General features: G+C 42.1%; 2 protein-coding genes across 7 annotated transcripts in view; both read left to right on the top strand.

The window, feature by feature from the left end:
- The window catches only part of ncor1 (nuclear receptor corepressor 1), a 62,422-nt gene extending 48,367 nt beyond the window's left edge, over positions 1-14,055 (top strand). For 4 of the 6 annotated variants that reach the window (XM_086309699.1, XM_086309701.1, XM_086309697.1 and 1 more), the window contains 23 exons: positions 1,492-1,655; positions 1,967-2,081; positions 2,412-2,497; positions 2,599-2,770; positions 2,855-2,983; positions 3,080-3,163; positions 3,245-3,492; positions 3,638-3,947; positions 4,304-4,528; positions 4,755-4,931; positions 5,343-5,492; positions 6,087-6,257; positions 6,401-6,536; positions 6,786-7,252; positions 7,954-8,070; positions 8,587-8,735; positions 8,862-9,079; positions 9,163-9,306; positions 9,433-9,578; positions 9,711-9,764; positions 9,857-10,036; positions 10,131-10,301; positions 11,567-14,055. In XM_086309699.1, coding sequence (XP_086165825.1) covers positions 1,492-1,655; positions 1,967-2,081; positions 2,412-2,497; positions 2,599-2,770; positions 2,855-2,983; positions 3,080-3,163; positions 3,245-3,492; positions 3,638-3,947; positions 4,304-4,528; positions 4,755-4,931; positions 5,343-5,492; positions 6,087-6,257; positions 6,401-6,536; positions 6,786-7,252; positions 7,954-8,070; positions 8,587-8,735; positions 8,862-9,079; positions 9,163-9,306; positions 9,433-9,578; positions 9,711-9,764; positions 9,857-10,036; positions 10,131-10,301; positions 11,567-11,763 — 4,010 coding nt within the window. In that variant the 3' untranslated portion in view covers positions 11,764-14,055. The remainder of the gene's footprint in view (positions 1-1,491; positions 1,656-1,966; positions 2,082-2,411; positions 2,498-2,598; positions 2,771-2,854; positions 2,984-3,079; positions 3,164-3,244; positions 3,493-3,637; positions 3,948-4,303; positions 4,529-4,754; positions 4,932-5,342; positions 5,493-6,086; positions 6,258-6,400; positions 6,537-6,785; positions 7,253-7,953; positions 8,071-8,586; positions 8,736-8,861; positions 9,080-9,162; positions 9,307-9,432; positions 9,579-9,710; positions 9,765-9,856; positions 10,037-10,130; positions 10,302-11,566) is intronic. The other 2 variants (XM_086309698.1, XM_086309700.1) reach the window with 2 other exon arrangements.
- A 1,164-nt stretch (positions 14,056-15,219) lies between these two features.
- The window catches only part of zswim7 (zinc finger, SWIM-type containing 7), a 34,021-nt gene continuing 30,104 nt past the window's right edge, over positions 15,220-19,136 (top strand). The window contains exon 1 of the mRNA XM_086309696.1: positions 15,220-15,364. Coding sequence (XP_086165822.1) covers positions 15,289-15,364 — 76 coding nt within the window. The 5' untranslated portion in view covers positions 15,220-15,288. The remainder of the gene's footprint in view (positions 15,365-19,136) is intronic.

Below are 19,136 nucleotides of genomic sequence, written 5' to 3'. Positions count from 1 at the left end.
ATATGTGTACACATTAGCATTTAGCAATGTACAGGAAGTGTGCAATCAGTGTTAAGGTGAAATGAAGAAACCTCTGCCCAGATATGACCATCCATTGCTTTTGCTAATATCTATATCCTGCATATCTGAAGTTCTCTATGTCACGTTTCTTTTGGGTTTTTTTTACACTCTGTTATAAAGTCATCCTCTCTGCTTGTAACGTTTTATAACCGGTTGGATTATAATTTGCTTATTTGTGAATGGATCAGACAGAGGTAACACTTCTTTGGCTCCATTTGTTGTGTCTCAGAAAATGAGCCCACTTCCAGTGATAGTTGCCCTCTGATCTCCGTGACATTTTGTGTATTTGCTTTACATAAGTGAGCACATTAAACCATATTTATAGGTTTCTTTATAATAATTTCATAAATGATATCATTTTAACTATTGGTGATTTTCATTAATCAACGGTAAAAAAAAAAAAAAAAATAATGACCTAACCATGTCCTGTCCACTCTGATGTTCTGTTAGACTGCTGTCATCAAAGAGCATTTCTGCTGTATCGCCCTTGTAGGTGTGCTACATGTCCGGTTAGAATATGGTTATAGTGAATTATGAATCCTGAAATTGAATATCACTGCAAACTGAAGGTCATACACCGTCTGTTTGTTGATGATGATTAACAGATTCACATTTTAATGATGTTGTGACAGCAAATCAAAGCCAGATAAGGGGATTATCCTGGATTTACTACATGCAGATTGACTGTCAGATATTTGCCAGAACTTTATAGAGCTGGGAAGAGGTACTATGTTTTACTTCCTCATTTCCCACGTGTGGGACTAATAAAGGTCATCTTATCTTATTTTCCATCTTATAGGATGCATACAAAAACTTCTGCTGTTACTCCCCCCCCCCTTGTTTGTAATCTGGGGCAAGGATAAAATCATGTCCATCCGAATTAAGTTGTTGTTCCTGAACTTCCTGAGCATGAATGTTAATGCCTGACATACAGTCCCTTCTCTGCAACAGAGGCTTATAAATTCGTCATAGAGTGGCTTGTTTTCTTATCTGTCCCTGCATGAGCCAGCAGCAGGATGACGCCCGTGCCCGCTGGAGGAACTCTCGCTGCCATTTGCATTTTTGATAGAGTGCAGAGTGCATGCTGCTCTCCCTGCAGGGAGGTTACTCCCGGTCTGTGTGGGTGCATGTTTGAGGTGTGTTATGATTCATTTTGTCTATTCAGCTGTCCCAGGAGACAGTCAAGTAGACAGCGGGCATGGGCCAAAGATACCACAGGCTGAAGACAGGCTGTTAAATGAGGTCTTCTCTGCTTACTTCGCCACTCAGTGGAGCGTTGTCAGAACAAAGCTTAATATTTTATCATGAAGTATTTAATTTGGAATAAAGCTTAAAAAAAAACAGTATGTTGGGTGCACTGGTTTGCTTTTTTGATGTTATACCCAGCTGTTTTAATCAGTTATCTTATTTCCTTTTCTGTATTTCCACCAGTCCTTCACCCTGCAACTACCCAGCTGGTCCAGAATATACCAGATGGAGGCCGCATGACGTTCAGAACCATTCGACCTCCCAACATTCCCTCTCCTCCTCCACTCATTCCAACTACCAAGCCCACAGACAAGCCTTCCTTCATCCAAGGAGGCTCCATCTCCCAGGTGAGGCACCTGGGGTATGATGTTTGTGCTTTACCAGTAGACTAGCTGTTCTCTTACACCACTGGGGAGAAATCAGATTCTTTAATAATTAATGTGAGCTCTGATGTAAGATTAACATATGTAGGTTTTATAAATCTTTTTGTCCATGACAGGATCAACACTTTAATTTTCAAACTATTACTATATTTATCTACTACACTGTTGATGGTAGAATAGGACAGTTGATCCCATCTTAATAAAATGAACTGCTTTATTGTTTCTGTGTACCCAGTGAGCTGACTTTGAAATATGTTCTGTGATTTAATTTCCAGGGAACTCCTGGCACATACCTGCCATCCCACGCTATCTATGGGCCAGAGGGAACTAAGAGCAGTGTGGGCTCCATCTCTCTGGGTCTGCCGCGGCAGCAGGATCTTAACAAGCCTGGTAGGATAACAGGCTTCATGTGACTAAGCTGTTTATCACTTCTTCTGTTCATATAGAGCTGGCAACATTGGAAAACCAAGCATGGCATGAAAATGAATGCTTTGCTTTCAGTGTCAGAAAGCAAAACATCCAGATCAAAGGACGTTGCTCTTTAGAAATTCTGTCACAGTTGACATCTGAGGCATCGCACCTACTTTATGGCATGGTCTGTCTGTTTTACTATTGTCCCACACAGAATTCTGCAAATAGAGAACTGGAGTTCCTGTTAGTAGAAAACTTTCTCAAGCCTTATAGTCTAGTTATATTTTGTTTCTCTCTGTAACTCTTTAGGAGCTGCAGTTCCATCCATACAGGATTGTAGAGGCAACCCAGCAAAGGCTGGCGAAGGTCTGCCTTTCAGAGGCTCTATCACTCAGGTAATGAATGGATGAAATGAGGCTTTGTTTTTTTGTTTTTACACTTCATGGGGTTTTTTTTTTGTATTTATAGAACATTTCTTTGCTCTCCCCTTAAACAGGGCACACCAGCTCTGGCCCAGTCGAGCATTGCTGCTGACCTTCTGAAGGGCACCATCACAAGGCTTGCCACAGAAGACCCAAGCAGCCCAGACAAAGCTAGGGGGGAGCAGCTGGCTAAAGGTCATGTCATCTATGAAGGCAAAAGTGGGCATATCGTGTCCTATGATAGTTGTAAGTGCCTTTTATTGTCGATATTGCAAATAGCAATTTTTCTTTGTTTGGCACACACGTGTTATTATATGTTTTATTGACCAGTAGCCATCAAGAACCCCAGGGAAAACACCCGCAGCCCCCGAACAAGTCATGAGCTGAAACGCACCTTCAACATGATGGAGGAACCCATGGGCCGAGGACACACGGGCAGAGACGGAGCCCCGTTGGAGGGTACTGCTTGTGTGTCACTGAATATACACACTGTCCTTGTTTGTCTTTTCTGTGTCAGGGGCTCACGGTGCCTGTTTCTGTTTTTTCCCCCCTCAGGGTTAATTAGCAGAGCTTTGCCCAGAGAAAGCATTCATGGAGAATCTAAGGAAAGACCGGTGATCACTGGATCCATAATGCAAGGTAGCTTACTGTAAAGTTGATGCATCACTCAAAGTCACATGAACGAATAAGCAAACCTGAAATAACTTCAAATCTTTCCAGGGACACCAAGAACTGCCGCAGAGACTTATGACGATACTATGAAATATGGAAAACAGTTAAAGCAGGAGAGCCCGCCTGCCCGCTCCTTCGAAGGGGGTATTGGCAAGGGCAAGCCCTACGAGGGCGTCAATACGATTAAAGAGATGGGTCGTTCTATTCATGAAATCCCACGACAAGATTCTGGACAGGATATGTGCAAGACTCCTGATTTGCCAGACAGAAGGGTTTTGGAGGGCTCCATGTCACAGGTCAGACAGAGCTGTGATTCCAGCCACTCTTAAACAATTTACTTTAATGTTTTTGAAATTTAATATATGAACTCCACAAAAATACAAAACTGATTTTTTATGATGAATTGATAACTAAACTGTTGTTTTTAAAACCCTTTACCAGATTCACAATCTGAACCAGCCCACCATCAAACACAATGTCAAGTCCCTGATCCCCAGTCCCACTAAGCTGCCACACAACATGCCCCAACTGGAGGCCATGGAACGAACCAAATACGACGAGGGTAAGGGAGTACGGCACACCTCTGTGGTCAACTCCACCACCTCTGTTCTACGCTCCACACACCAGGAGGCCAGCAAATCCCAGCTTAGCCCAGGCTTGTATGAGGACGCCAATGCTCGCAGGACCCCTGTTAGTTACAGTACCAACCCCATGTCTAGAGGATCACCTATGCTGGGACGAGCTTCAGAGGGTATATTCCATAATCATTTTATTCACAGTAGAACATCAGGTTCTCAGTTATTTATTAATAAACATTATAACTCTTACAATTATGGAGTTGGATAGAATTGAAGTAGACATTTATCTTTCCCTTACCAGATGATCTTATTTTGTCGAAAAACTATAGTAGTAATTAATACACAATGTGCACCCAGTGCTGAGGGCACTGGATAAGCTTTTCTTTTTTCTTTCTTTTTTTTCCTGAGAAAAGTAATGAAATGATATTAAGTTGTTGCTTCAACTAATTAGATAAGACGTGCGTCTCTCTCTCTCTCTCTCTCTCTCTCTCTCTCTCTCTCTCTCTCTCTCTCTCTCTCTCTTCTGAAGGTGGGATGGGGTCTGCAAAGTCTGCTTCACATGAAAGAAAGAGCACCATGACACCGACGCAGAGAGACAGTGTCCCAGCCAAGTCCCCAGTGAGCGGTGGTGACTCTGTACCCTCTCATAGCCCCTTCGACCCCCATCACCCCCATCACCGACCTGATGTGTACAAAAGCCATTTGCCTCCACATCTTGACCCCACCCTGGCCTTCCACAGAGTGCTGGATCCTGGTATAGCGTTTAAAGCATTTTTATTCTTTCTACCGTCACCATGTGAATAATGAAAACCTTGATTCTGAGTAAACTGATGAAAGCAACTCAGGCTTTCTATTTCATAAGCATAACATGTCCAGGATCTTTTACAGCTGCTGACGTCAGCAGTGGTGATCTGTATCAGTGAGCCTTCTGTTCATGGGCTTTTTTGTTTTGTTTTGTTTTGTTTTGTCCTCTGCTACAGCATTCATGTTCCCCAGGCAGCCATCCCCAACAGGCTACCATAACAACTACCAGCTGTACACCATAGAGAACACACGGCAGACCATCCTGAACGATTATATCACTTCCCAGCAGATGCCCAGAGGACTGTCACCGCGGGAACAGTCTGTTGCTATCCCTTATGCACCCGGATCTCGAGGTATGGCCCTCCGATAGCTGACTAACAGCTGTGGGCAGGAGGGGTAGTAGTATGCAGGCTGTGTGCTTGTGAAGTAGTGGCAACCTTTTCCAGACGCCCAGAAGCAAATGACCTAGACAAATTCTGCTGATTTGTTCTTTATATTGGGGCTGCAAATGATTCGGCTACAGCTCAATTTATAAATTTTGTATAGTCATGCAAATCTCCATTTGCTGAGTGGTTGCCTCTTACAAGTTGACCACTATTCCACTCTCTTTGCAGCCCTGTTGCTTATTGATCAATTTGTATTTGGAAGCACTAACAGATGAAGGTGATGGGTTACAGCTAAGTGTAGACGGTGTTCATACATTCAGAAATTGATGGATTGGTTCTTGTTGTTCACCGTTGGCCCTTTGCTTCTGTCTGTAAAAGGGATTATTGATCTAGCCCAGATGCCTCCAACTATCCTGTTGCCTCACCCTGGGGGAACAGGTACTCCCACTTTGGAACGCATCGCCTACCTCACTGGACCTCAGCCCCCTTTCCCTCCTAGAGCTTTCAACCCAACCTCCATGTCGCAAGGTGAGGACCCCTCCCTTCCCCATCCCTACACCCCATGTGCCCTTTATCTTCCTTGCCACGATCGCCGCTTCTGTAAAAGTGCAGCTCTGTGCTGGCCTGATGTGGCAAAGGTCGGTTGTGCTTGTCTGGTTACAAAAGTTAAGTTTTACTGAAGTCATGCTGGGAGTGATTTCCCATAAAACTGCCTGACCGTTGCACAGCGCAGTTGATGTCCTTGTTTTTGTTTTTTTGTTTTCTGTTGCACAGGAAAAAACAAACAAAACATAAATAGCCTGCACTCTGTTTTTTATTTTTATCCTATCGCCTAAACCGATTGTTTTAATATGTAGATTCCAAAAACCTGGTGATGAGCTTAAAGAGTTGAGTTATGTGGTCTGTAGTTGTTCTTATTTTTCAGTCCAGGTAAGTTTAAGAGTTTAAAGCAGCTTTAAAGCAGCAGCAGCACAGTTTCCTGGTTTCATCTGAAATGGTACATCTGGCCATTTCAGAACTTGTCAGCAAAGCTAACATTTCTAAAGGAAGTCTGCTCCAGCATTTTTCTAGCAGGTGAGTCGAGTCTTTACATTTTGTCTGTGGTGTCCTTGTTCTCTTCAGGTCACCTTGCTGTTGCCAATGAGAGAGAACGGGAGAGGGAGCGTGACCGTGATCGGGAGCAGCAGGAGAAGGAAAGGGAAAAGGAAAGGGAGCAGAGGGAGAGGGAACATGAGCGTGAGCGGGAATTAAGAGAGCGAGAACGAGAGCGAGCCAATGAATACATGCGTGCAGGTGAGTCATTTTTGAGTTTAGAACTCGTACAGTTTTGGAAATCTCATTCTGATGTTTTTAGTCCCTTCAGTATAGGAACCTGTGCTCTTAGGGCTTTTATTTTGAAACACTGTTACAGTAAAATATTTATGTGTGTCCTCAAGGCGGACCAGAGCAGCCAGTCCGGCCAGGGAGTCGAGGTTATCTGCACTCCCCTTCTCCCTCACACAGACCACAGGATGTTGGAGTTCCACAGCGGCCAAGCATCTTCCAGCCAAAGAGTGTCATCACCTCTCTGATGTAAGCTTAAAGCTACTCTGGGTCTCTTTTCCTCTAGCTCGCTAAAGATTTTTTGCACATGCATATTTTTTTTATACATGATTACATTTTGGGCAACAGCATGACATGATAACTGTGTGAGCCACTTCTTTATGCTAAAAAGTCTCCTCGTTAGACTCATTTGATGCAATGGAATGGAAAAATATTTTACATGAGCACATGTTTCTGCAAATATTTTTGACGTGATCGAGTTCTTATTTTCTCTTTTAGGCCTCTTTCAACAGCTATATCTGCACCACAGAGTACCGCCCGCCACAGTACTGCAGCTGATGCTCTGGCTGCTTTGGTGGACGCCGCAGCTTCTGCTCCACAGATGGACGTGGTCAAAGTGAAGGAGAGCAAACATGAACGAGATGACGATATGTCTTCAGCTCGGCGAGCATCCAGCCTGTCTGAACAGCAACAACAGGAGACAGAAAGGCGATCTCTGCATTCACCGTATGGAGCTATGTCTCTGCCAGGGAGTAAAGCCTATCCAGCTTATTCTGAAAGCACTGGTGTTGGGGTTAAGGATAAGGGACCTCAAACAAAGTCCCGCATTGAAGAGGAGCTTCGGACTCATGGAAAGACGACTATGACAGCCGCCAATTTCATTGATGTCATTATCAAACGTCAGATAGCCTCGGACAAAGACTCGCGAGAGCGAGGCTCCCAGAGCTCGGATTCATCTAGCAGCTGTGAGTGTATTGGATTAAAAAAGAGAACTATTCAAGCTTCACATAAATGCTCTGTGATACCGTAACATCCGCAGTTGCATGAAAGGATAGGTGTACATAGAACAGTACATCTCATGTGTAGTAGAGCCTGACCAATATATTGGTAGGGCTGATATGTAGGCAAATATTGGCTATTTTCCTACATATCAGTATCTGCAGCCGATAAATTAAAATTTAAAAAGAGATAGGAGAAATGCCCTTCAACAGTGTTGGCGTTGCAAAGTTTAGGAGAAGGAACTTTCCAACTGCCCTGTTGGCAACAAGTGTTTGGAATGCTACAGACACCACAAGTAGCAGAGTCAAGCAGAGCGTAGAAGAGCAATCATTGTCACAGCATATTAGGCCCCTCCATAGTGTACTGGTTAATACATTTGCTTCGCAAGCAAAACGTTGTTGGTTCAAATCCAGCCAGACACACAGATCCCCTTTAGGTTTACCTCAGGAAGGGCATCAAACAAACTTGCAGCGCTACCGACTGTAACAACCTCTTGTGATTAGTAAGAAGCTGAAAGTAGCCTTATTGTCATATTATCTTAAGGACTCAAAAAGACACATACGTTTGTGTTAAGTTAATGTTCATTGTTTTTTTCTTTAACTCACCAAATATTGCTATCAGTTTGGCCTCAGTCAACAGTAACTCTTTGTCCATACTTGTCCCACAGTGACATCCAGTCGCTATGACAACACTGGTGGTGGAGCAATTGAGGTGATCAGTCCAGCTAGTTCCCCTGTCCAGCCTCAGCAGGACAAACCAGAAGATGTGCAACAACAGGCATCGGGTATGAACATCCTAACTTTGGGGATATTCCTTTTTTTATTTAAACCAGAGTGATTTTACTAATATTCAAATATAATTCAAGTTATATTAAAGATATTCATACAATGGATTTTTTAAATGCAGTTAAACTCTGTCACACAATCGCATACCAACTGGTGCATTGGGGAATTTACAGTATCTTATCCTAAAACTCTTCAACTCAGACCACTAATCTTCTGGTTAGAGAACGATACCCTTGATTACTTGTTGGGGGGTGGTTGAAGATTTGGCATGAAAGGCTAAAATTAGCTGTGCTGAGTAAACATGCCATACCTTGAATGGCTTCACCGACTAACCTTGTGATTTGAGACTGTCTAGTCCCCAGACTGCACTCAAAAGTTATTTTTGTCACCTGAAAGCAGATGTGGATCATTTACTTTTGGCATAGTCTTTTGGAGCCTTGCCATCTCATCACTTCTCACTTCACCATGGCTCTCTCTAAAACAACTCTGCTCTGTCCCTGGTTAACCTTTCGCAGTTGGCATGCGATCTTATGACATGAGTCGATACCGGCAATCAGGGGAGCCACCACAGTCCAGTTCCCAGCAACTTTCCTCCTCCCAGGCTGACAGCTACTCACAGGTCCCCAAAACTCATCGAGTCATGACCTTGGCAGACCACATTTCGGTAAGAAATGCTGGAGAGCACAATGGCCTGCAACATCAAAAATAATGCAGCACATAGGAATTTACCATGTGCACCAGGTAATCACAGCTAGCTAACTTGGTTTTGTGGTAACTCCCTGTAATGCAGCACATCATAACACAGGATTTTGCCAGGAATAAGGACCCTCCTCCAGTCTCCTCTTCAGCCTCTGCTGCATTCCAGAGCGTTGTGCCACCTGTGTCCTCTTCAGGTCGAGGCAAAATGCCCAGTCGCTACAGTCCTGAGAATCAGGTGCAGGCCCAACACCACCAGAGACCCTCCAGCAGAGTTTCCCCAGAGAACGCCTCCGACAAGCCCAGAGCTAGGTACTGAATGCCTGAATTAATTAGAATGAAACCAATTTATTTTCTGCCATCTGACAAAAATTTGCTCTCTTTCTCCTCTTCAGGCCTGGCAAGTCTCCAGAGCGAGGAGGCAGGCCGATGGAGAACTATGAACCCATCTCTCCACCACAGAGCTACCAAGGCATGGACAAACAGGAGTCAGGTGGACCTCCACCCCAGCGGCGAGAGGGTGACAGCTCAGAGATTAGGTACAGGAGCGGCTCAGCTTGTTTGTTTGATAATTTGATTTTATAATGATTCAAATTTGGTTTTGATGTTTTTGAAGGTTTGTGTCACTGTTTTGTCTGACTCCTTGTGTCTTTTTTTGGTTCAAGGAGTGACTCACGGTCCCCAGGGAGTGTTAGCTATCTGCCTTCCTTCTTCACCAAGCTGGAGAACACCTCACCAATGGTGAAATCGAAGAAGCAGGAGATCTTTCGTAAGTTGAACTCCACCTCTGGTGTTGGTGATTCTGATGTTGGTAAGTGGGTATTCTCTTATCCTATGTTAACCTAAATCCTTCTAGCTCTTTATGCATGTGAATTATTAAAGCGTTTTGAACTCGGTTTCTTCTAAACCAGCTTTTTTTTCACCAGTATTAATTGTCTTGCAGGAAACGCACAACCAGGAACAGAGATTTTCAACCTGCCTGCGGTTACCAGCTCCAGTAAGTAGCAGCATATTTTGTTCAGACACACTGTGTATTTATGCCGATTCTCTCTCACTGTATTGTGCGTGTGTGTGTGATATGATTTTTAGGCAGCATCAACCCCAGGAATCACTCCTTTAGTGACCCAGCCAGTAATCTGGGTCTGGAAGACATCATCCGCAAGGCCTTAATGGGCAATTTGGAGGACAGACAGGAGGACCAACAGGGTGGTGTAACATCCAACACTGGCAGTGACCCTCGGCAGGAGGCCAGTCCATCTCCCAGCATGGGTAAGCAGGAATACCCCCGCTATTGTAGTCAGCTTTGTGCCCTTTCTGAAGGACTGTGGATAATGTTGATTTACCTCTACCTCTTTGAATTCAGGTAAGCAGAAGCAGGGAAAAGCCAACAGCCGGAAATCCAAGTCTCCTAACCTGGGTCAGGTCTACGGTGGAGGGGAGCGCCCCTCATCAGTGTCCTCCGTCCACTCTGAGGGAGACTATCACAGACAAGCCCAATCCCAGTGGAGCTGGGATGACCGACCCTCTTCCACAGGTGCACTGTCCAGTCTCTACTGTCACTTTACTGTTTTCTACTCATAGATCTTAAATGATTCTATTCCAGAGTAAGCTCAACCTATTAAGCAGCAACCTTATTTTTTCTTTTCCTTCCTGATGTTTACTTCCCAGCTAGATTGTTAGTTAGCTTGTTATTGTGAGAGCCCTCAGTATCATTCAGCTGCTTCTCTAGGTGGTGGGCTGTCTTTTTTTATAGACTCCACAGTCTTGGACACCAGTTGGTGACAACCTTTTACTGCTCTCGACATCTAAGCAGAACCTGCAGCAGGTGGAGAACTAGTTCTTGTGCATGCTGAAAAAAACAGAATAATGAATTAATTGTTAATTCATTGTTAATGAGTTCTTCAACAAATTCTGAAAGTCTTCCCCTGGCTCCTCGCTTCCTGCTGCGCCCAAACCAGCTGACTGACACTCAGTTTCATTTCCTCATTCATAAAGTTGCTGTGAAAGGTGCAATTGAAAAGTTTCATTTGCAGAGATTTTTGGTAGAGTTTTTGGTAGAAACTAAAGTCATGTTTATTTGCTATTTTTTGTATGTAACACGACTGCGTTCACAGTTATTTAGTCGTCACTATTATAAAGATAAAGACCAAGATTACATCTCAGATGTAAAATCTGTAGTCTCAATTTTTCTAACTGTGTGGACAGAAATGCAGCTATAAGAGTGTCATGCAATTTTTCTGAAACATTAAATGTATTTTAAAGTGACTTTTTAAATGCAGTTGCAGACACTCTAATTGTGTTCTGACTACATTTCATGTTGAAATTTGTTCACAGACACATTACATGATGTGAAACAACATTTTGAAGTACACTGTGTGAAATCCAAACTTAAACTCACCTTAATCTGAAAATCACCTTAATCAGGTCTCCTAGAACTGGATCCATGTCATAAATTCCATAACGGATCAAAGCAGCTCAGTAGACCATGTTTGGGTTTCAGTTAACTAGCATGGCCGGATTTAAAACTGATAAATTCTTAGTGGGTTATTTTGTCCTTACATGATCTGTATTTCTTATTTAAAATGTGTCATCCTACCAAAATTACATGTAAAGTTTATGTAACTAAAGTGTTAAATGTAAAACGCCAGCTCTGGTCAGCCTTTCCTGAATCAGAAACTCGGACATCAGCTCAGGGTTTATGGTTTGACTCGGAGTTTGTTGAACCTGCTTCCTAAAATATGGCCCTGGCATCATTTCATCTACATTTTGCCCACTCGTGTTGTTTTCCTTTTTCCACAGGACCCATCCAGTTCCCATACAACCCGCTGACTATGCGCATACTGAGCAACACACCACCCACTTCCATAGCGTCACCCTCCATACAGAGCCAGCAGCAGCAGCTGCAGCAGAATCCAGCTGGAGCCCCTGGCCAGCGGCGAGAGTGGCAGTCTTTGCTGTCGGAGCAATACGAGACCCTGTCTGATAGTGATGACTGAGCCCCGCTTGCTTACAGCTTTATTAACCAGAAGAGAGGCCTGCTCTTTGGCTTGTCTGTTCACGCCCCTCTCCTGGAACTAACCTCGCTCACTGGGGAGTGCAACATGTAGATGGGGTGTTGTCCTTTTTATTTTTGGTGCTATGGCGCCCCCTGGCTGTTGGCTGAGAGTACGAGCAGCAGCCTGTGACAGGAAGGGTTCTCCTGGACGTCGCTTGCTTTTGGTCCAGAAGCACTCGTCCAGCCTGTTGTGGTGGGGGAAAAAACAAACAAAACTCAGCTTGAGGTGATGACATGAGATGCAGGAAAGATAAAGAACTTAATATGTAAAAAAAAAAAGACAACAGAAGAAACTATTTCTGAATTTTGTTTGATTTCTGTAAAGATATACCTTGTCTTTAAGAAGATCATTGTATGTAAATAGAGTAACCTTTTGCAGTGTTTTTCTTAACTTGATTATTTCTTATTTTAATGTCGCTTTTAAATTGATCCACTTTAAATGGAAAGAGTGTGGGTGCGTTCTTTAATAACACAGTTGGTCTTGTGTAGTCCAACATCTCCCACCCCTCCAAACCCTGTCACCCAGCACACACACAAACAAATACTTTTACCATTGCAACGGTAAGAGAGAGAGAGAGAGACCGGACCTGTGGTTTGTACTTGACCATGAGCAGAGCACAGAGACTGTGCCACCCTGCGCACCATCCACCAAGCACCACCAGAGCCTGAACGTTGCGGACATTAGAGGAGAACAGACTAACATTTCAAACAGCATTGGTATCTGATAACTGTCTTTATCACACAGCGGAGATGATGCATGGATTGTAAGCGTTGGATGGTAGTGATAACCGCTCACCCTAGACAGAGAAATGTCTTCAAAACAAGTTGAGAACACTGGTGTCATAGCAGAGAGACGAAAAGTCTGATATAAGCTTAATTTCGCCAGAAATTATATCATTATGACTACTCCTGGACCCCGACTGAATAATGAAAGTGAGCCAATATGTTTTTTTTTGTTTTTTCCTTCTTCTTCTCCAAAAGAGCTATGTGATGTGTCACATGTAGCTGTCTCTTTGCAGTTTCCAAACTGTCCAGAATGATTTGTTCTGCAATGTCGTCATGGTTTAAAAAGAAAAAAAATGTCAGGAAGTTGTGTTTTTTTAATGCTTTTGCCATGCCTTGTGACTTGAGAAAGAAGGCAGCTTTAACTAATTTTCTCAGAGATATATGTTTGTGTTTAATGTTTGTATTTGTTTCTGTAATCCCTCTTTTTTTTAATTATACTGTCCTGACAAAAATCTGAACTCTGTAAATTGTCTTTCTATTACACACAAAGACAAAACTAACCAAACTTAAAAAATGGTCTGCACCATTGTTGCACTTTTTCCTTTTCTTTTTCTTTCTTTTTTTTTTTTTGCTTTGTAGCATTTGACAACAAAAAGCATACTACCTGCTGTGTAACTTATTCATCCTCCAGCCTTGGAGTATACTAAAATGTGCTTTAACTTTTCCTACTACTCACAGAAATTTGCCCCGATTTTTTTTCTTCCTTGTAGCTGGTACAGGAATCTTTTTGTTTAGTGTCACACTTGCATCACAATTGCAGTTTGAACTGTATGGTACCATTACATGTTTAGGCATTTGATGTCATGAAGATTCAAATCCATGACCACTTAATCTCTGCTTTCATTGTGTCACACAACAGGCATAAAGCTTTGAATATGAATTATACTAGGTCAACTATAATACACGACAGTAAACTTTGTTTTAGATATGTGGAAAAAAAATATTTTGGCTTTTTCAGCTTTCACTCTGCTCAGTTAACAAACCGATTCTGCTCTAAACTTGATATTTCCTTTGTTGTTGCTTTTTCTTTCATTTTTTTGATTTAAAATTGTCGTAGCACATGTTCAGATTTTTATTTTCTGTCATTTTTTCTTCTTCAACATCTTTGCTAATTCATCCCGTTTAGATGGGGTGTTATTTGTTTACAAATGCAATGACAAAAAGAAAAAAAAGTTTACAAACTTGAATCTTAAAGAAATCCGACATGAAGCCGAAAAAATATTGGAGCATCTTTTCAGCTCTCTATCAAACACACAGTGGTGTTTTTGGGTTTTTTTGCTCTTTGTTTGTTTTTTTGTTTTTTTTTTGGAATTGAGACTTGAAAACCCGTGTAACCTATGATGTTGAAATGCAATGTTTGTATCGCACAATGTCTCTCAGTAGGCTATTACAAGAGTTCAGACCAATCAAATAAAGTGGATCAGTTCACCACTGAAAAATGTGCCGATCCTTGAGACGTGTGCAGTTTTTTGTTTGTTTGGTTTTTTTCCCTTCTCTCTGGTTGTGCACTGGCAGTTACACGCACTCTTTGACGCATATTGCAATGATTTATTTGTCAGGTAATCCAGTATGAAATGGAAATTAATGCCAGTGATCCCTTGTAGGTAAAAGTTGGGCAAATGCAACAAATATATCAGCTATTAAGGATTCCCAGACTTAAATTGAAGGTGAGAAGGCAAAAATGTTAATTGAATTCCTACAAATTGAAAAATAAAATGTGTAATTAAAGCCGACACCAACACACCTGAGACTTTGGTAGTGCAGTTAAAAAAATGTTGTTCAATTACTGCTGCCTAATAATTCTGCAGCATTCTCTTATCAGCTCTTGTCAGTTTGACCTTTTAATCTACACATCTTAACATGGACTGTAGAAAAAGTTATGTATTGGCTGACTGCTTCTGTGTATTATTGCACTCAGTAAAGTTGATGGCCTTAGAGGAGGTCCCTGTGGTGACAGTTATAGACCCAGTGTGTTTGAAACCTTTAGCTGAGATGCCACAGTGGAAGTGTATAACAGGTCATTCTTGCAGTAGGGCTTCGTTTTATTCATGTGTGATTCACACACTGATTATTTGACCTGTCTTACCAGAAAAAGTGTAGGTTGTCTAATGAGATTTGTTTACAGATTTTTTGCAACCCATTGTGACAGAGCACGTTAAACACTACGGTAGGCACAATAAATCTGTGTGTGTGTGTTTCACTGTGTCTGGTGTGAAATGGGTCTGTTTGACTACTTACTGCTTATACCAGAGCTAAATGTCCAATCGAAAAAAGCTTTGCCGATCTTATATCGTCTGCCAATAGCACACTGTTTTCTTATTGAATATCTAAATGACTTGAGCGTTTTAACCCATACGAAGAAAGGAAGTGGAAAGGGGTTTCAAGTTTCATGTACGCGGACGCGTTGAACTTATTTTCCTTTAATAGGCCGAGTTTAAAAAAATCTATTTAAAAAGAAAGAAAGAAAATGCCTGTGTGACATCGCAGATATTCATATAACGAACTCAAAAGCAGCCTTTTCTTCCAAATAATCTCCTCGAAACAGAAAAATGTGATCTACGTAGGAGTTTATTTTGGAGGAAAGCAAAACCACAGCAGGGTAACACGGGAAGTTGTAATATTTTCGTGGAACCTTATTGGCTGGAGCAGTCAAAGACATCCTGTAATAAGTGGTGCGAAAATGCGCTCGTTTTTACCTGCAGTGGCCGAACAACTTTTCCAAGACATACAGAAAACATACCAGGAGGCTTCTCAAAGTAAGATGAATATGACGAAGACAAAAGTCTGGACATGTTTCGGTTTAATTTAAACGTAGATTTAGCATTGCTAGCTAACTGTTGGTTAAAGCAGAATGTGACACGACTTTCATTCAAGGCGCACTCCACATATAATTTCCTCCTTTTCTGTGAGGACTAGTTAACTTCCAGTAACTGAAACGCAGCTGGCAGCGAGCTTTACTTTACCGTGCTTCACAGCAATGTCAATGTAGTAGTTGTTGTGAAACCTCATAATTATGGCCCTGCTACTTAAAGTGATGCACTTTTACATTTTGGCAGTAGGAGGCGCTGTTATCACACACATAACTTTAGCCCCAAGCTTCCCTCCATAGATAAATTGCTACAGGTTTAAATTTACATGAAGCTTTTTGACATACCATAGTTTGATAAAGGCAGCTGCGTTGCAATACACACTTTATTCCTACCACAAAATGGACCATCAGCCAAAAACCCCAAGCATCTATGGAATTATGGTCTGTTTGTCTGCGTATTTGACAGAAATCTGTCTTTCTTACCATTTCTAACTAAACAAAACAGGTATATTAGACTGTGAGAAATTTACGTAATATTGGTTTTTGTTAGCCCACGATGCTATGTAGAAATTATAATATATACAGCATATATATGTTATCATATATGCTGTAAATGAACAATATGTGAACCGTATCAACGTTTTGTGTATATTGTTCACATGGTCTAAGGAGCTTGGAAAGAAACGTGTCTAGACGTCTTTAATTTTCTTGAAGACGGTTCACCTCTCATCAGAGAAGCTTCTTCAGTTCTAGGGTCAAATGGTGGAGTACCAGATTTAAGCCATGTAGGAGTATCCCCCCACGAGGGACAATGGACCCCCTAATGATCCTCTACCTAATCACATGAGCCAAGGTGTGAAAATGGGTGTAGGTCACAATCAGCCAAGGTTTCGGGTGAGCTCATTGTGAAACCTGGCCCCACCCTATCATGTGATTTCCTGAGGTCAGATGGCCCAGGATGTGAGTGGGCATTAAGGCGTCTGGGAAGGTATCTCAAAACTGGATTATAGATGACAGACAGTTGGTGTCGTAAACCACCACCTCTGTTCAAAGATGGTCGCTCACGGTGGAAATAAATGGCTTCTTTTACTCCTCTTTCACAACATCTGTTTTCTCTGTCCAAAATGTGAACATTTGCATCCTCGATGTCCTTTAGATGCAGATGGACCGCCAAGTCTTGTCCCGTGGAGGTGGCTCTTCTGTGCCATGCGTTTATGAAGTGGCTGTTTGGTCTCTCCAATGCCGCGGTCTGGACATTCCTCGCTGCACTGTACAGCATACACTACATTATTAAGTTTGTGTTTAGGATTTTTGTCTTTGGGATGAACCAGTTTCTGTCTAAGTGTGTTGCTGGGTCTGAAGTAAACTGAGATGTCGGGCTTGGAGAAGACTCTCCTGAGTTTTTCCCGATACACCAGCTTCATAGGGGATGACAATGTTATTGCGTTTGTCTTTCTTATCCTCCCTAGCTGGTGTCTGATCTTCTTTCCTGTGCATCTTTGCTGACTTGATGAAAGCCCAATTAGGATAACCGCATGTTTTGAGAGCTTCCTTTACATGTGTGTAGAGCTGGGCGATATGAGATTTTTTCATATCATGATATGTTTTTTTCATTTCAGGCGATAACGATATCTATCACGATATAAGCCAAATAACTATTTGTAAGATTTAAATGTGCCGTTGCTCACAAGTAAAATGTGAAATAATCAGCAGCTTGTTTTGATTTAAATATTTATTTCCCATAATAAGTTCAACAGGGTAGATGTACTTAAGGAACATGAGACTTTTTCAGATAAATAAAGGCAAATATTGCAAACTACACAAAAGGCAGCCGCTAAAGCATTTAAGTTTCAAAATAGAACAAACGAAACAGACTAAATTGTCAATTCCACTTAGAAACAAAATATTAATTCTAAAAATAAATCTTAGTTTGTTTTACAGAAGAACAGACAAAACTGACTAACTTTTGTCAATATCAAATAAACTGAGAACTAAAAGGAAATTCTCGATCTCTCCTTGTTGTATAGCTTAGCTTTTCAAACAGTTTTAACAGTTACTTTAGTCTGACAAAAGCCGAATGACGAATTAGCGCTTCCAGTCAGAGACTGAGGCTACGTCCACACGTACACGGGTATTTTTGAAAACTGAGATTTTCCGTTTTCGTTTTAAAAAATAATCCCGTCCACACATAAAGGCAGAAATGAAGGAAAACGCTGCTATGAACATGCCAAAGCAGCAGGTGGCGCTAGATTCCTAACCGTGTAGAAATGTTGGCCAATCAGAAGTCTAGAAGCCTCGGTGGGAAAAAGTAAACAAAGCTGCGGCATAGAAGCAGAACCGAGTCGTATGTGTGGAGGGACAGTAACTGTGTGTATATGTAAGCATTTAAACACTGCAGAGAGTAGAATTAACAGTAACAGTATTGTAGAAATTCATTTCACCGAAACAATAACGTGGCGCACAGTGTGACGCATGCACCAGTTTATTGTATTTCCAGACTTGCTTTCGGCACAATTTACAGTGCACGCTACTCTGTTTTTTGTCAGACTTGAAATAGCCGAAATACCTTCACACTACAGAACTTCTATGGCTCTTCCGTTCGACAATCTCTCCGGCATTGGAACCGTCATCTGTTTTCTCTTCGGTCACGCTCGGTTGATTTTTCTAGTCGGCACACTCATTTCCTCCATTACGCGCTGGCTCCATTACCCGCTGGCTGCTTCCCAAACAAACACACGTGCGGCTTGGCACTTGTGCTGTACGTAACAAGTCACGCGACGTGACGCTGCGGCTGTGATTGGTTCGGCTCTGCGCTACTGAATTTGGATCGGCTGACCTTTTTTATTTATTTATTTTTTTTTTATTTTTATTTTAAGAGAACAAGAGCGGCGAGGTCTATCGCGATAGCTTAATTTCTCTATCGAGTAAAAGTTATATCGCGATACATATCGTTATCGTTCTATCGCCCAGCTCTACATGTGTGTGTTCCTTCTTTATCCCTCCAGGCTTAGAGGGAACATTATCTGCCCGATAATGTAGGGTCCTGATTACTCCAAGTTTGTGTTCCAGAGGGTGGTGGGAGTCAAAGAGGAGGTACTGGTCCGTGTGTGTGGGCTTCTGGTAAACTTCAGTGTTGAGGTTTCCATTCTCTTCAATGCGCATGGCACAGTCCAGGAAAGGCAAACGGTTATCCTTTGTGTCTTCCCTGGTAAACTTGGTATTTTTATCCACAGCGTTAATGTGAGCAGTGAAGGATTCCACTTCTTGATTTTGACCCAGGTGTCGTCTACATATCTGTACCAGTGGCTGGGTACTCTTCCTTTGAAAGAGCCAAGAGCCTTCCTTTCCACTTCCTCCATGTAAAGGTTGGCTACAATAGGTGACACCAGGGAGCCCATGGCACAGCCATGTTTTTGTCTGTTGAAACCCTTGTTATATTTGAAATATGTGGTGGCCTCCATAAACTATATTACATTATTTAGTAACTATGGGTTGTACTTTAGCCAAATAAATGGCCAAACTGAACCATGAACTCCTATTTTAAGCATTGGTGTGTTTATTTTTTATTAAAGGCATGCCCATGCAAGTTAGAAGGTTGACACAAAGCCCATCTGAGGCAGTGCCTTGCCCAAGGCCATCTCAACAGTTGTTTCATTTTACCTGCATTAAGGTTCATTACATTTGAACAGATAGCCACATGGGCAACAGCTTGCCTCCAT

Source organism: Aulonocara sp. 'chitande type north' Nkhata Bay, linkage group LG10 (genome assembly GCF_057382095.1).
Source record: "Aulonocara sp. 'chitande type north' Nkhata Bay isolate Kocher_YH1m ecotype deep benthic linkage group LG10, A_spYH_male_GT1.1, whole genome shotgun sequence".
Lineage (NCBI taxonomy): Eukaryota > Metazoa > Chordata > Actinopteri > Cichliformes > Cichlidae > Aulonocara > Aulonocara sp. 'chitande type north' Nkhata Bay.
Note: the sequence above shows the minus strand (reverse complement) of the source record. Positions and strands in the feature narration are given on the sequence as shown.